Genomic DNA, 16702 nt, shown 5'->3' on the forward strand with positions numbered 1-16702 from the left:
AAGATCTATAATTAAAAATTTTCTTTAATGAATTCTTTTATAGAAAGAAATAATATAACTCACATAAAATCAAATACATTTTTTATATAGATCTTCATATCACTCACATTGTATATCTTAATACTCCCTTTCCCTAATTTAAAATCCTAACAAATCAAACAAACATAATTAAATCACAAAATCTTTTATAAATTGAAATGCAATTAAATTTATTGAGAAATATCCATCATTAATAGAATCTAGTAATCATAGTAGTAGTTCTAAAATATTTAAATACCAATATAAAATTTCAAATGCATGTCATTCTTATGATGGTAGAGGTTTTCTTGCCAAAAAGTGTTTGGTCATGGTCAATGCTCTTGATGGTTGATAGCTTGGAACTTCATGCCCTGCTCCTCTTACTGTTGCAAATATCAATCCTTTGTAAATTACACTATAACCAGCTACATCAATATCTCCATCCATCCATGGATACCATGCTTTCTCAATTGCTAGATTCATTACATTAATTGAATATCTTGTACTAGTCACTGGTATCCTTCCATCTATATCTCCACTACAACCAATTGTACATATTACATTTTATTAATTAAGGAAATCAATATAAATAATAGTAGTAATAATATTTTTAAGGAGTTATTTTTTTCTTTATACCTATAGACTAGTATTCTCAATCCCAATACCATCATTGTTTGATATATTGGTAGCATAGTACTCACATTTATGCTATTGTATGTGAGCACATCACTATTTCGCACAAAATATTAGTATATATAGTTAATATGATGATATTATAAGCTTTAATTAAGATCAAACAAGAATCCCAACTTATAAGAATTGTATTTTCAATTGTGCCTACACTCTTCCCAAAGATAAGGCAAGCTTGTGACATTTGCATGAAGAGAACTTTTCACTTTAGGTGTGTTAAGGTAGGCAAGTACATAACCAGGACTACAAGGATCATATCCATCTACTCCATTCATAGGGGAATCTTCCTGTAATGGAGATAATCTAATTTTTAAAATGTAAATTTAATCACATGATGGGTAACATTACTAGACTTCAAAAACAAACTTAAATATTTTAGAAAGAAAACATGGATGTACGTATGTAAATTTATTTCTTACCATCAAAGCAGAAGATCTAAACTTAGAAAATCTCCATATGGATTTGGGATGGGAAGGACAAAGTGGTGCAAATATATTATAGATGTTTATTTTTCCCCAGTCTGATTCTGATTGAAAGTAAAATGTCTGACTTTGAGTTTGATGGCTTGAATTAGATGCAATACAATGATAATTTGCATAATCCTCATCTGAAATTAATGCACGTGACCATAGATAATCAACCATCCCACAATCATCCGTCTCTAGGTTGATTAATCCATTTCCAATCTATATAGAGACAATTTTGCAATAAATCAATATTTGTAATTGTCTATATGAAGACATATGTGACATGTATTTTGCTTATTATTAGAAAAAGGAAAAAATACTATTAAAACTATAGATAATATTCTTCTAACTATGAGTGAATTATACCAGCAAATAAAATTATTAGCAATAGAAAAATAATACAATATTAATGAATATCAAATATCAAATTTATGATACAAAATCTTTTAAGGAAAAAAATGCAGAACTTAATTGTAAAATTAAAATAATATATTTTTATAAAACAAGTAGCTTCCAAAATACACTATGAATTGAACAAAATAAAATTAGTAATTTAAAAAAAAAATTAAATGATTATTACTATTTTTAAAATATATATTAAAACTATAAATTGATCTCTTTAAGCTCTTTTTTTTTTCTGATAGTAGATCATTGCATATGATCCAAACACTAATAAAAATAAACTTGTGCAATTGAATCTAGAAGACTGTACCTATTTAAACTAATCAAATATACACACTACACCTTTTAGTATGTAACATCACAAGAAAGTGTAAAAGTGGAGAGAGAGAGAGAGAGAGAGAGAGAGAGAGAGGAATCCACGTACCATAATTCCTTTGAGATTTATAATTGATGTACAAGAATTATTATTCTTAAGAATGGTGTCTGCCAATTCAGGAATATAAAAGCCTGCACAGTAAAATTACATGGGCATTTATTGTTTATTTTCTTTCTGTATTCCCATATCAGAGAGTTCTAAGACTTGCCTGCATAGCTTTCTCCTGCGATATAGAACTCTCTATTCTTATATTGTGGAAACCTCTCAAGCCAATTCAGTAGAAATATGTATGTGTCTCGAGCTACAATTTTTACCCATCACATAAAAACATATTCTTCATTACTAAAATTGATTAAAAAAAAGTCTCCCTAGAAATAAATGGGCGGGGACAACTTAAACATCACACACTAAGACTTGATTCTTAAAATAAAATTATTAGATAGTCGAAGTTGACTTATTTTTCCAAACTTAATTTCTGACTTAGTGTGTGATGTTTAAGGATGAACATACTCATAATACAATTTGAACCAAATTACCAGTGTTGATATCATTGGCAATATCATAATCAGAGGTGGTGTTGGAATATGAAAATCCAACTCCGGCAGGTGATTCCAAAAACAGAGTATTTGCAACTGTCAAAAGATAGATTGAACTGAAAGTCAAATGAAGAAATATTAATTGTGAAGAGAAAATGTAAATGTGGGTGAGCATATTAAAAAAGAAAAGAATACCTTGGTTCCAAGCATAGGGATTGCTAGAAAGAGTGGCGTTATCAGGCTGAACTCGGAATGGTCCGAGCTCGGTCATTGCTCCAATTCCAAATGATGAACTTCCTGGCCCTGATTACAGTCTCACGCCATTATTACCAGTATTGGCTTTACATAACAAAAGATTGAAAGTAGAAGATGTTTTTTTACAGCTATTATTGAAGGTTTTATAAATAGGATTGCAAGTAGAGTGAGGAAACTACATAGTTAAGCACCAGATGACTTAAGCTGACTTAAGCTGACTTAAGCTTCATTCTAATACTAAAAGTATTGTCGTTAGTTGTTGTGCTTGGAATTTTTGCCAGTGTGTGGCTGTGCTGATTGCTGGTTTAGTTTTTGGCTCTGGTCTGTTTGGTAAGGTCTCACTTCCTGTGATCTCCTATCTTTCTATTCGTTAGACTTGATCTTTATTTTTGTTTTAAGATTTGGACCATATCCCACTTTATCTAATAAGAGAATGACATAATAAAGGACCATTCTATGATATGAAGATTGAAAGGTAAGACGGTAAGAATAGCAATAACAATAATACCTCCACTGAGCCAGAGGAGGAGAGGTTTAGTAGATGGGTCTTGAGCAGCCTCAGCGAAATAGTAGAAAAGAGCTCTTCCAGAATACTGTGCAAATGTTACATCTTTTGGATGGCCGGGCAGACAAGTTATCTTGTCTTTCTCCTGCAATCCATCTTGAGGATAAGTATGATTAAAATCAATGGAAGGGGGCGTCCATCCTTGTGACTGGCTTTCCGCAGAAGACCTCCTAATTTTCTCCAAAAATTGAGAAGAAACTTGATTGTGACTAAGCTGCTGAGAGATAAAAGTGAGACTAACAATTGGGTTTTTAGATTTTTCATCTTGAGAAGATGATTTGCCTGGTGAGGAAGAGAGGTTTGAGATAATTAAGTAGACCCAGTTAAGAGTATAAACTTAGGCGGAGCAAAACAATGCAGTAGACAAAAGTTGGCGGCAGACAAACATTTGAAAACAATCCAACGAGCTGTTGACTGCCATTTGGCTTCCTTGCATTCATTCTTGAGTGAATAATGTCGAATTCGTTTGTAATCAGCACATTCATTTTATATGGTGAAAAGGAATAAAAACTATGAGCCCATTTGGAATTTGGAGGCTAAAGTGACAGAAGCATATGATGAAAGGGGACATAAATAAAAATAAGTTTTGGGCATATTGGAACTTGGAGGCTACAGAATGTAAATGCTTGTATTTTAGAAATCTTGTTACATAGCCACAATTATTTCTACCCCTTGTCAATTGGATAATCAAGGAATGAATTTGTAGATAAGAGTATTAAATTATAGAATTTTTTTATTAAATGATAATATAATATATAATCAATTCTCTAATTATAAAATTTTAAGTTATTTTTAATTTATTTTAGAGAATACATATTGTAGTATTAGTAAATTACAATTGTAACAAAGAATTTCTATTGAGGGAACACATAATTGTGTACAATGGTAAAGTTAATAGTTTCTATTGTAATTAAAACAAATCAAATTTCATAAAATATCTTGGTGATTTGAGTCACTCTGCTTCTAATCTTAGAGATTAAACCTAATTTTCAAGGGTAGGAATATCCACATAAGAGCAATACATAATCAAAGGAAAAACTTTTTTCTTATTCTTTTGCACAAATACACTTGACCTATCATACACACACAAATTGCAAACCAATCCTACATGACTCTTAATACTTAACTAACTAAATACACATATGATTTGAAACACATTGAATTACTAGACATGGATATTCACATAATCAAACATTCAATTTGATAAAAATAATTGAGATTATTTAATTGATTTTGAGATATGTGATATATTTGGAGACAATGATAAATCAATTTGTTGAAAAAATTGGCGATAGAGTCAAATCAATACCCTTTATACTAACACAATTATGAGTTCAAATTGAAATTAAGTATGTAATTGATAATCATAAGTGTAACTCTATGATCACCAAACAAAAACCTGTAGGTATACACATTCCTTGTAAACAATTAGTCATAATCCATTATTCAACAAGCAAAAAACATATCAAGTCAAACCTTAAGATATTTTTGGGCCTAGCTGAAAGTATTTCATAGTTCTAGAACAATTCTAACAAACGTGAGTTTCTAGGCAAGTGGAAAGATGTTGTGATGGTGTTGATCAAGTTCTAATTACTCTTGAGGATAGATTTAAGATGTTTCATTCTCACATCTGGGTATGTGTAGGATCATGGTGTGCCAAAAAGTGGCGATGTGAAAAAAAAAGAGTTTGAAGATGCCTAAAAGCGCTTCAAAATCCGCTCTGACCTTTTTTTACCTATCCAAGAACCAAACTTGGAAGGTTAAGCTGAGCCTTATCGAATATCCGATAATATCGGATATCCGACTAATAATTAAAATCATATAATAGTATGATATATTATTTAATATAATATTATTATTAAATAATAATAATATCATATTAAATAATAATAATAATATTAAATAATATATCATACTATTATATTATAATAATATTATTATAATAATTATTATTATACTATAATATAATAATAATATTATTATTATATTATAATCGTATAATATTATACTATAATAATATTATAATGTATTATATTATAATAACATATTATATAATAAATTATAATAATATAATATAATAATATTATTATTATATAATATAATATTTTATATTATAATATATAGTAAATTAATATAATAAATATAATATATAATATAAAAATATATAAAATGTAATATATATTATATATTATATGTTATATTTGTGTCATATCGGATATCTGATACCTACGCATTAGATTAAATAAAATCACAGACCCGCGGGCCCTCATTTTACGCGAATTTGGGGCCAGTATTGCCATCACAGATCGGATACCAGATATCAGGTATGTTTACCCCCCCCCCCCCCTCCCCACCCCCGATTCATTTTTAACCTAAATTTAATAGATTTTAACATGATTTTGTTTGTTTTAGTTGAATCTAGGGTTTTTTTGACAAAAATGGTTATAATTTAGATTTTTTTTTAATATATATTACATTTTGCAATTCAATAGGAATGGCTGATCAAAATGATGACACTGAGGTAGGGAATAATATTCCTCGTAACCCACCACCAAATGATCTAGTATGCCCACAAAACTGTCCACCAAATGATCCTCTACCTCCTCAAAACCCTCCTCGAATCGAGGATTTGATAAATGAAAATCTCACTGAGTTGAGAGGTTTGCATAGAACATACAATAATGTACCTGCATTGGCTCCTACGTTATCCATGTTAAACACCATAGTGGATAACATTGAAACCCTTACAAACCAACAAAATGCCGCTCTTTGTTGGCGTGATGAAATGCACCAGATGTTTGATGATGGTTTGGATTATGATGAGGTCACGACCCTCAACATAACCAAAGACAATTCGGCAAGCCTTTTTGCTAACCCAAAAATTGGTATACCAGTTGACCCAAAAAAAACCAAACTATCGATTAAATGGTGCACAAATGACACCATACGTGCAAATTTTTGGGACCGTTGGCGGATGGTCTTTGATATCCCTCCACATGGCAATTTAGACATACTATTTTATTTCCTTAAAAAATTATATGCAAAATTTGTGTTGAAACTTAAAGTGAACTATTGGAGCATGAAGCCCAACATGGGCTTAGGACTAGGAGCTCCTTAGGATAGACCCTCTTCCCAGTGGAAGAAACTTGGCACTTTTGTCCCCCCCCACTTGATATCTCCCCCCCTCCTTGAGTGCAGCATCCACATATTATGGTAGAGGCTAGCTCTTAGATCATCAGAGCCATTCATAGGCTGAGTAGCCTAATGATATCTTAGGCTAGGTCAATCCTACCTCCTCGTGTTGATGATGTTGGTACCAGTTCATCATCGGCTAGCTCATCACACATTTGTGTGCCTCACACTTGCATTACATGCAAGAATATTTGCCTGGGTCCCATAGGTGATCTTTCTGAGTATCATTTTGTATTAGACAAGGATACACCAAACGCATGTGCAGAGGCTACAGACCCTGATGCGAGAGAGGAGGGGAATGCAGAGGCATGGACTCCTTCGGTGTCAGTACGTGTATACATTTTGTTGTTATGACATATGTGATTTAAATTTAATTTTTATAATAGAGTAATTTTAATTTTTAAGCCATACTAACTTTTACATGTATGTGATCTTCATTCATGTTTAGTTGATGACCGAGGAGGAGCTCAGACAGATAGATGATGCTACACTCTTGGCCATTTTATTTGGCCTTGAGACATCTACGATACATTATGTTGTGTTCACATTTTTTTTCTATTTGATATTGTAGCATATATGGTTGCTAATCTTTCTTTTATCTTGCAGATACCACCTGCCCCGGGGGGACAAAGTGTGGGGGGTGAGCTAGCATGCATTGACAAAGGAAAGGTAATTAGATGTTTTCTAATTGATTAAATATTGATGCATTCTTGTAAAATGTTTTTGGTAATCTCATTTAATTACATTCTTTATTGTATATAGGGTGTGGCTACTAGCGATGAGCCTATACAGATTTAGCGTCCTAGATCATCAGGGATTTTCATTCGCACAGAGAGCCCCATTGTATGTATAAGTATCATTTATTTTTTATTTTTTTAATTGATGCAGAGGAAAGTATGATTGTTGTTCTATACAATTTCTGTGATTTTTTCCATACCAATAATGATTCATGTCTTGCATATGTTCATTACAACTTAAATAGGCTTATATGCACCTGTCCAACTGACCAAGTTGGTTACAAAGGTTTATTTAATCAAAAAAATACCAAATTACTACTTTCCCTCCAAAACTAATATGACCGTTTGAATTTGAAATTCAAATTTCAAACTATAGTTTTTATGCATTCCCTAACTTTATAAACTATTCCATTGACTCAAAATTGGTCATATGGATTTATTAAATGCAACTAAGTATGAAACTATCCTAAGACAACCCCATATAGCTCTTTTGGCCATTTTACATCATGTTTCCCTTAGGTCCTTACTAGGACTTTTATGACTTTTGTCTTTCAAAGTACATTGTTTATTACATAATTCTATTATTGGTTTTAATATATCCCAATTAGCAATCAATGATGTCTTTGATCCCCTATCTTCATCTGGTACAAGGCTCTCTTAGATGATTTAATAGGTGCCCCTGCACCAAACACCCCACCTTCAAAGCAACTCTTATCCCAAGAGTTAAGGGGTACTATCTTCTTTCCTCCCATCCTTCTAGAGGGATGTTTGCAACTTTGCACCTGCAATGTATTACCTTGCACACCTGCATACAAATCATTAGAAACAAAAAGCATTGGATCCTTGTTACCAGTCATGGTAACCTTACTGCCTGCTGATTGTGAACAATCATGTTTTATCCTTGACAAAGGCTGAATAACTTGTTATCTGAGGTCATGTTGACCCTGTCTTTTATCCTCCATGGATATGTTCACTTCTTTGTTCACTCTCGTCACCAAAGGACACCATACTATTCCTATCGTCACTCCTTTTGCTATCACTGTCTGCTTGTAAGTAGAATTCTGAGTTTTGTCTTGAACAATCTCATCCTTCATAACCAAAAGAGATGACTTTAGTGGAAAATCGGTCATATCATGTTTACTCTCCCTCTACTCCTGCAAGTCCACAAACTCTTTCTTGCCAAAACAAATAACTCTTTCCTCATCATGACCAATCAAAGGATTTAGCTTAAACTTCACACCATCTTTGTGTACTATATAAACATTTGATGAGCCAAAATGAATAGTGTTCCTTGAGGCTTGCCAAGGCCTTCCAAGGATTACATGGTAGCATGTCATTAGAATGTGATCACATATAGCTTGATCTTTTATATTCTCCTATAGAGAAATCCACTATTGCTTGCTCCCTTACAACAATATTTTGTGCATCACTAACCCAAAATGCCCTATATGGTCTATCAATAGGATACTTCTTCAATCCTAGTTTATTTACCATTTCATAAGACACTAAATCATCAAAGGAACTAGAGTCTATTATCATCTTACAAATCCTACCATGGCTCATGCAATTTGTCCTAAAAATGGATGGTTTAGTCTCCTTTTGCTGCTACATTTGTGGTCCTCTTCTCACCATCAAAGATTCTCCTTCAAGTTTAGGGTCTGCATTATCATACTTATTTTCTTCCTCTTCTCCTTGGGTCAAGGTGACTTTCCTCTCCTCCTTCCTGAAATCCACACCTTTCTCAGGGCACTTGTAGGATTGATTGCCTACTCCTCCACATGTGAAGCATTTACCTGTGAAAATACTATTACCTCTTCCACTTCCAAATCTTCTTCCCCTAAAACTTCCTCTTGTCTCAGATGTAACCTCTTTTCCTTTATCTTTGTCTTGATTGTTTGAAGTGTCAAACTGACTTCTTACACCTCTTCCTTTCATTGTTCCACCTCCTCTCTGATTTTCTTGCCTCTCATTCTTTCTTTTCAACTTCTCCTCTACCCGGATTGCCAACTGAAAACATTCTCCAAGTGTCCTTGGTACATTCAATCCTATTTCATCTTGAATATTGTACTTGAGGCCATTAATGTATCTAGCCACCTTCTCATCTTCATCTTCTAGTCCTCCCCTAATACTCAGGGTATGGAATTTTTCAGTATAGGACATGACATCCATATCCCTCTGTTTCAAATTGTTCCTTCTTATCTTTAAATTTGGATTGCTAAATCCGATGGCAAGAATTGATTTCTCACCATGGTCTTCATTCTCTCCTAATTTGAAATCTTATTCAATCCCCTTTTGATGTAGAGTCTGCAGAAACTACCTTCCACAAGCCAATAAATGGCTGTCACAATCCAACTTAGGATTCTAGGACTTCTCACAAGTCCTCTTACCCACTCCGAGTATACTCAACCTCCAATCCAAAAAAGGAAATCCCACTTCAAAAGCCTCACCAACTTTCACCAGAAATGGAGACAATCATGGACATACTATTCCAACCCAAACTCATCAATTTTTTTGGTTCCACCAAACTCCCAACACACCTTTTCACTTCTAGGCCTACAAACTTTATAGCCTTTCAATTACCTTCTTTGCACTTTTATCCTAGTATCCCTTAATAGCATAGGAACTTCTCCATAGGTCCAAACACCCTTCTTGGCACCTACTAAGAATCCAAAAGCTTTTGGGTTGATCTTGCTCCAGCACCCTCCAAACTGCTTCTTGGTACCTAGGCCTAGTTGATCAAGTTAGGCTAGGGCTTCAAGGAAGAATGGGCAAGGTGGGTTCCCAAGACCCAAAACACTTAAGGCTTAAACACCCAAACTTCAAAACCCTCCTTAAAATGGCTTAAAAACCAGGGCCTACTTGTTCAAACCCCAAAACTCAATTCTAGAATGTTTTGACTTGTCTAATGACAAGATATGATCATGACAACCTACATGAACCTATCAAATGACTCATCTACCATATGAAATCCTAAAATCCTATCTCATGCCCAATTATAACTTTTTTCCACATATGAGTCCAACATTATAACTTTGTATGCTTCCATGAGCCATAATTGGTGCAAGGATTGCCCAATTGACTTCAAGAGATGTTCCATGACCTTTGTAATGCCTTAGATCTTCAATGTTCCCCTGATGAGCATGGGATGCTCCTGCATCACTTATCTTCATAAATAAATTCAAAACTAATTTCTGTGATATTAGCAACTACTATTTTGTATCTCATAGGAGACTCCTAGTGCACATGAGGTTCGACGGGACAGTTATGTAGATTTGATGACGTGGCCACTCACTCGTGAGGAGGAGCCTACAATAGTAAGTTGTAGTTTGAATTCATGATTAAATATGTTATAAATTTAGCATGCTATGAATTATAATGTTATAGTTTAAATTGTAGATTCATTTGACAAAGGTATTTGAACATATACAGCCCACAATCAGAGAGGTACCAGCATTGTCGAGGGCATATGAGAGGACTCCTGATCGGCGCAAGAGGTCGACGAGAGGGGTATTTATTATGAAATTTTGATAGTATTAATCTCCATTACGGAAAAGATCATTATGAATTTGAGTAATTCAATGTTAGATACGTAGAATCATATAAATTTAGTAGTCTAACTTTGGGTTGTCCTTTTTTGTTTATGTAGGAGGCATCTGATCCACCTAGTGCAGCGAAGAGGCTGCATTTTGATCATCCACCAGCACCCTAGGATAGTATAGTTTTTGTAGGATGCATCATGAGATATTTTGAGATGGCATATGCCACATTGTATATAGAAACATTGATATTATACACATTTTGATGGCAGGATCAACCACATTTTGATATATATATATATATATATATATATTTGACTACTTTGTCTATGGATACATGATCTTTGATATATATTTGTGTAAAATTTTATCTATGGATACATGTATTTTGATATATATATTTTTTATTTACGTGCACAATGATATACATATTAATTTAGTATCTAGTATTGTTCAATTTATCGTGGATCATGTGTCATGCCCTAAAATTTACTAGTAAAAACACAACAATTTTTTATTTTTTTTGTAGCTTATGAAGTCGCATAAGAAATTACATATTGTAAAACAAGGTTATCATTGAATAGGAGTTCAAGACTCATGTGGATAGTGTGAAGGTGTTAACATTTTAGTCACAGGTGGTTTTCAAATAGATTGGATAACAGTCTAGTTTAAGTTAGCGTCACGAGTCAAACGAGCAAGTTCAAGATACAACACTCATAAATTAGTGAGGTAATTCATATCCTAACAAGCCTCTGATACTAATATTCTATTAGGGTCTGTTGGTTGTATAATATGGACTAGGTCGTGATTCTAGCACGTAAGGGAAGGGGATCAGAATTACTTATTATCCTCATTACCAATGTACACACATTCATTAATCATTACAATATATATTAATGTGACAATTAATATATTACTATATCCTCATTATCTATCAACATTGCTTCCTCACCAAACTAGCACTCACTACAGTTTTCTAAACACAAAAATTACTATTTCAATACATAAATTAAACTCACTCTAACAAAAGACAATTACTAACTATCTAGCTCATCAACTACTAACTAATCTAGCTACATTGCCATGCTTTTACATTTACTATTTTAATTACTATAATCACTATACTATTACATTTACTTTTTACATTAAATTACATCTAACTATTCACCATAAGCTCACTTTCTCACTATCAATATTGTTATTATCAAAGCATGTTAAGATTCAAAGTAGTTTCATAGTACGAATTAGTAAGCACATAAAATGAGGAACTCTTAGTAAGTCTAAGGGCCAATTCAAAGTACTTAACTCAATAATAATTCACGATCTGTATTTAAACACATCCTACTACACCATCGTATTGAGTGTGTCAATTTAAATTTGTTAGATGAATTGTTTATGCAAGGATTAGGTGCAAGCGTGTAAATAAGGTTTGTATATAACATACCTTGTCATTCTGGCATATATGTATCAATGTATCAATGTGCTTTATTGACTAGATAAAACTAGATTTGAGTTATTATTTTAATCCACCATCCATTGTTATCCTTGATTCTCCAATCCCATCATCCTGACAACTTACTTCATATTAACCCTATTATATGTACATCCAATCAATCTTGGCTTTTATTTTATTTTTGAGTTAAATATTTAAATTTTTCATATTCTCTAACATGCACACTAATATGCCTTTATTTATTTAATTACTAATTTATTATTTGAGTGTTGGATGTGACTTAGAGGTCACAAGATTGTAATGTGTACCATTCTATCACTTAGAAAATATATTAGTCTAGGACACACATTAGTCTCTATATGCTATTATTATTTTTATTTTTATTGGATAGCAGTCTAGAATCTGGGAATATTCTTTAATATTTTATTGCTCTGTATTAAGGAAGGGATTTATTTGCCTTTACCATACATTTTCTAGAGAGGAAAATGCATGCCTACAGCAATGTATCTCATAGATTTTATTATGTCTTCTCTTACAAAAAACTTCATTTTGTTACATCATAAAATTAATTTGATGATTTCCTTTCTTAGAATTGCATTAAGCTTGGTAATTAAAATCAATGTTATCCATGCATGTGATATGAACATAAAATTTTCCTTCCAAATTATTGAGTGCACAACAAGATTGTAAGCAATCTACTAAGTTTTAAATTTATACAATCAATGGTATCACATAACATTTTCAAGTAGAAATAAAACAAGAAATTTTCAAGAGCACATCACATTTTCACAACACAATATCAACACCCATAATACAACAAGGAAATAGACAAAATCCAAACCTCATACTCACAATACTCCACACAATACAACAAGATGCACAATGGTGTCACACTAATCTACATGGAATGAACACCATTCAAGAACTCACATGAATGCTACTCCACAATGCAATGCAATGCATACTCCATTGATAAACTCCACACTTGCATATTTACTTAACCATGCTAAAAGAAAGAAATGGAAAAGAAGCAAGTTTGAGATACCAACCTTGGTCCAAGCTAGGGTAAGGATAGTTGTAGTAGAGCTCCCCTAATCTCCCTCCAAAACCTACCTATCTCTAAAATTAGAGAGTGGGCAAACACCCCACTAGTTTGGCCAAGACCCTCTAATAAAGCCTTCCCACTAACTTATTTTAGCAAAAATACTAAGCCACTCCATCCTTAAAAACTTGTCTCCTCTAACGGTTCATTGATAGCCCTCACGAGCTCTGAGTTATGACCCTCGAAGGATCGACCTCAAAATGCACTTAGACCACCTTGAAGACTCCTCTGTACAGGGTGGCCGCAAATGATGGATGGTCTTTGTGGCCAGAACAAGGGTGTGACTAGGGTTCACCTGCCCATCCGGAGCTAATGGCACTGACGATTCGATGCCAAGATCAGTCGTTTCAAAGTTACCCTGTGGTGCACCTATGAACTAAGGCACACTGTGAGTTTTGGCATCGAGCGAGATTGTTGTGCTGAATCCAAAAAGAATGTGATCTCTCAAAAATGAGATAGGTTATTTTAGGCCTCAATATCACCATCTTGTAGCATTCAACAGTTCATCGATAGCCCTCACGAGGTCTAAGTTATGACCCTCGAAAGATCAACCTCAAAATGCACTTAGAGCACCTTGGAGACTCCTCGGTACGGGGTGGCCGCAAATGATGGATGGTCTTTGTGGCCAGAATGAGGGTGTGACTAGGGTTCACCCACCCATCCGGAGCTAATGGCACTGATGATTCGATGCCAAGATCAGCGGTTTCAAAGTTACACTGTGGTGCACCTATGAACTGAGGCACACTGCGAGTTTTGGCATTGAGCGAGATCGCTGTGCTGTGTAGTGCCTACCCTCATTCACATCTTTTCTAGACTCATTGTTGCTATTATTATCAGGCTTTGATGGACTAGTATTATGTTGATGGATTAGTGGTATTGTTTTGAGACTATCAGACATTATGTTATGGATTCAGTGGTTATATGATGTGATCATTTAGACTTTACATTTCATGCATACATGATGATCATTATATTTTTTTCAGTTATTAATGATGATAAGTTAGATGGTTTATTATCTCATGTGTTTTATTATGGATACTTACCCCATACTTGCATGTGTATGGTGTGCGTGTTTTCTTATTGTATGGCATTTCTGATGTGGTTAAGGAAGGGAGTCATAGTCACCTACTTAGTCAGGATCTACATGATGCACCACTTCCTACCATTGTCTGTTTAGCTTAGCATTATCTATATATATATTGTATGTACATGCATGGTTTTTCTACAGGTTGCAGGTACCGGGTATCGACTTCCCTGAATTGCCAGGATGAGCGTACCCTATTATACTATCTCAATGATAAGAGAAGGGAGATAAATTCTCAAGTCCAAATCCCAAACCCTAAAACCATTTGTCCTAGTGAGTTAGGACAAGTATCAGAGTTGAATACCCACCGAATGTGTCAGATGACATATTTCGTGATTTTTAACCCTTTAGATTGATTTTGTATGATTTGTTCTATGATGGGTTTTCATATTTTATCTTGGAGGTCTATGGTGAATTGTTTATTAATTAAGTCTTAATAAATAGATTTAATTAATAAATTATTTATTTGAGAAAATTAATATTAAATATCATGATCTTTGATATTTTGATTATAATTAATTAAATGAGAATTAATTGAGGAAAAAGAATTAAATAAAAGAAAATTAGTAAATTAAAATTAATAATAATTATAAAATAATAATAAAGTAATAAATAAAATAATAATAATAAAAGTTATAAAAATTAAAATGAAAGTTATAAAATTTAAATAGAAATTATTTTAAAAGTAAATTGGAGTTATAAGCTTGCATGGGAATTAACGCACTTTTCTATTTCTCATGTGTCAACAACACGGGGGTTAGTGCATCAATTAAGCACATGGTGTCTACAACCCTATGGCTCATCAAAAAAGTTGGAAAAGACCCATGCTTAGTTGGTGACACCTTCTAGCTATTTCTAGAAGCATTCTAGAGGTTTCTTGAGAGCTCTTTATATTCAGGCATTCCTAGAAGCTTAGACATAGCGTTTGGAGTGCAGTTGGAGCATTGGAGGATTCGAGAGTTTTGAAGAAGGGAGCTTGCTCTACGAGTTTTCTGAGGAAGAGTGATTTAGCATCAGAATCCGGGTAGATTCTTGTGATTTTACTTATGCTATTTCCGCATCTTGTTTTCCCTGTCTTCTTCGTGTCTTCCATATGTCTTCTAGGAATTTCATATTTTTATTGTATGCATTTTCAATTTGGGCATATAAATTTATTTGAGAATTTTATATGCATAGATCAAAAAGGAAAATGGGGCTAGGGTTGAAATTCATAGTCAAACCCATTAGAATTAATTATTGAAAATTTTGGAGATCAAAGGTCTATGGGGGAATTTTGAAAATTAGAGGTTTTTAATAAACTGTGTATATACATGTTTATATTGGTCAAATCTGCATACAGAAAACATATATATATATATATATATATGCTGTAAAACTTGATTAAAGTCTGCGAATGCATATATACAAATACATACATTATATATATATATATATATATATATATATATATATATATATATATATATATATATATATATATATATATATATATATATATATATATATATATATACTGAACAAGGGCATTTTATTATTCAATTTTGAACTGCATCAATGGGGAAATGTTTTATTAAAAACATTATATTTTATTAAGAAATTGCATCGCGATTTATCTCTGCGAAAAGCATTTTTTTAAAAAATGTTGTTTAAAAAAAATAATAATAAATAAATATGTCTGGGCGGGTATGTACCCCCCCCCACCTTTATCTGGCCACCAATATTTATATTGGCAGGTCGCAGGGTACCTGCAACGCAGTGTACCCGTGACAAAAGAACTGCCATACGACAGTGGTCGTAGGGTACCTGCGACGGGTATGATCACACATCATCGGCGGCGATTCAAATATATAAATTGCTTTCAGCTTTGGTTATAAATTGTGATTGATTTTTATATAATTTAAAAAAAAGTTATTATCAATTGATATTAATATATAAATATATATTTATGTATATATATATATATATATATATATATATATATATATATATATGTATGTATGTATGTATGTATGTATGTATGTATGTATGTATGTATGTATATGTATGTATGTATGTATGTATATATATATATATGTATGTATGTATGTATATATATATATATATATATATGTATGTATATATATATATGTATGTATGTATGTATATATATATATATATATATATATGTATGTATGTATGTATATATATATATATATGTGTGTGTGTGTGTGTGTGTGTGTGTGTGTGTGTGTGTGTGTGTGTGTGTATAAGTATATGTATAATAATAAAAAATAATTATTTTATTTAAAA

The 16702-nt window shown here is 32.8% G+C and overlaps 1 protein-coding gene across 1 annotated transcript; it reads right to left on the reverse strand.

Annotated features, from left to right (window-relative positions):
• Positions 1-306: 306 nt before the first annotated feature.
• Positions 307-3794, reverse strand: LOC149539785 (serine carboxypeptidase-like 26). The gene is made up of 10 exons (XM_089802611.1): positions 3692-3794; positions 3253-3591; positions 2685-2792; positions 2490-2585; positions 2162-2254; positions 2002-2084; positions 1128-1394; positions 856-995; positions 655-747; positions 307-556 (listed from the first exon to the last, which is right to left on the reverse strand). The coding sequence occupies exons 1-10, from the start codon at positions 3792-3794 to the stop codon at positions 307-309; spliced, it is 1572 nt and encodes a 523-aa protein (XP_089658737.1).
• Between the last annotated feature and the right edge of the window lie 12908 nt (positions 3795-16702).

Source organism: Cupressus sempervirens, chromosome 9 (assembly GCF_028749045.1).
Source record: "Cupressus sempervirens isolate cs-2001-9-10 chromosome 9, ASM2874904v1, whole genome shotgun sequence".
Taxonomy (NCBI): domain Eukaryota; kingdom Viridiplantae; phylum Streptophyta; class Pinopsida; order Cupressales; family Cupressaceae; genus Cupressus; species Cupressus sempervirens.

Excerpts from the sequence above, each read along its gene's own strand:
- LOC149539785 (XM_089802611.1), bottom strand. The coding sequence starts at position 3,794 with ATGAATGTGCTGATTACAAACGAATTCGACATTATTCACTCAAGAATG. Across the intron at positions 3,592-3,691 it reads TGGATTGTTTTCAAATGTTT|GCAAATCATCTTCTCAAGAT; the intron begins GTCTGCCGCCAA and ends CTTCCTCACCAG. Across the intron at positions 1,395-2,001 it reads TAAATCTCAAAGGAATTATG|ATTGGAAATGGATTAATCAA; the intron begins GTACGTGGATTC and ends GTCTCTATATAG.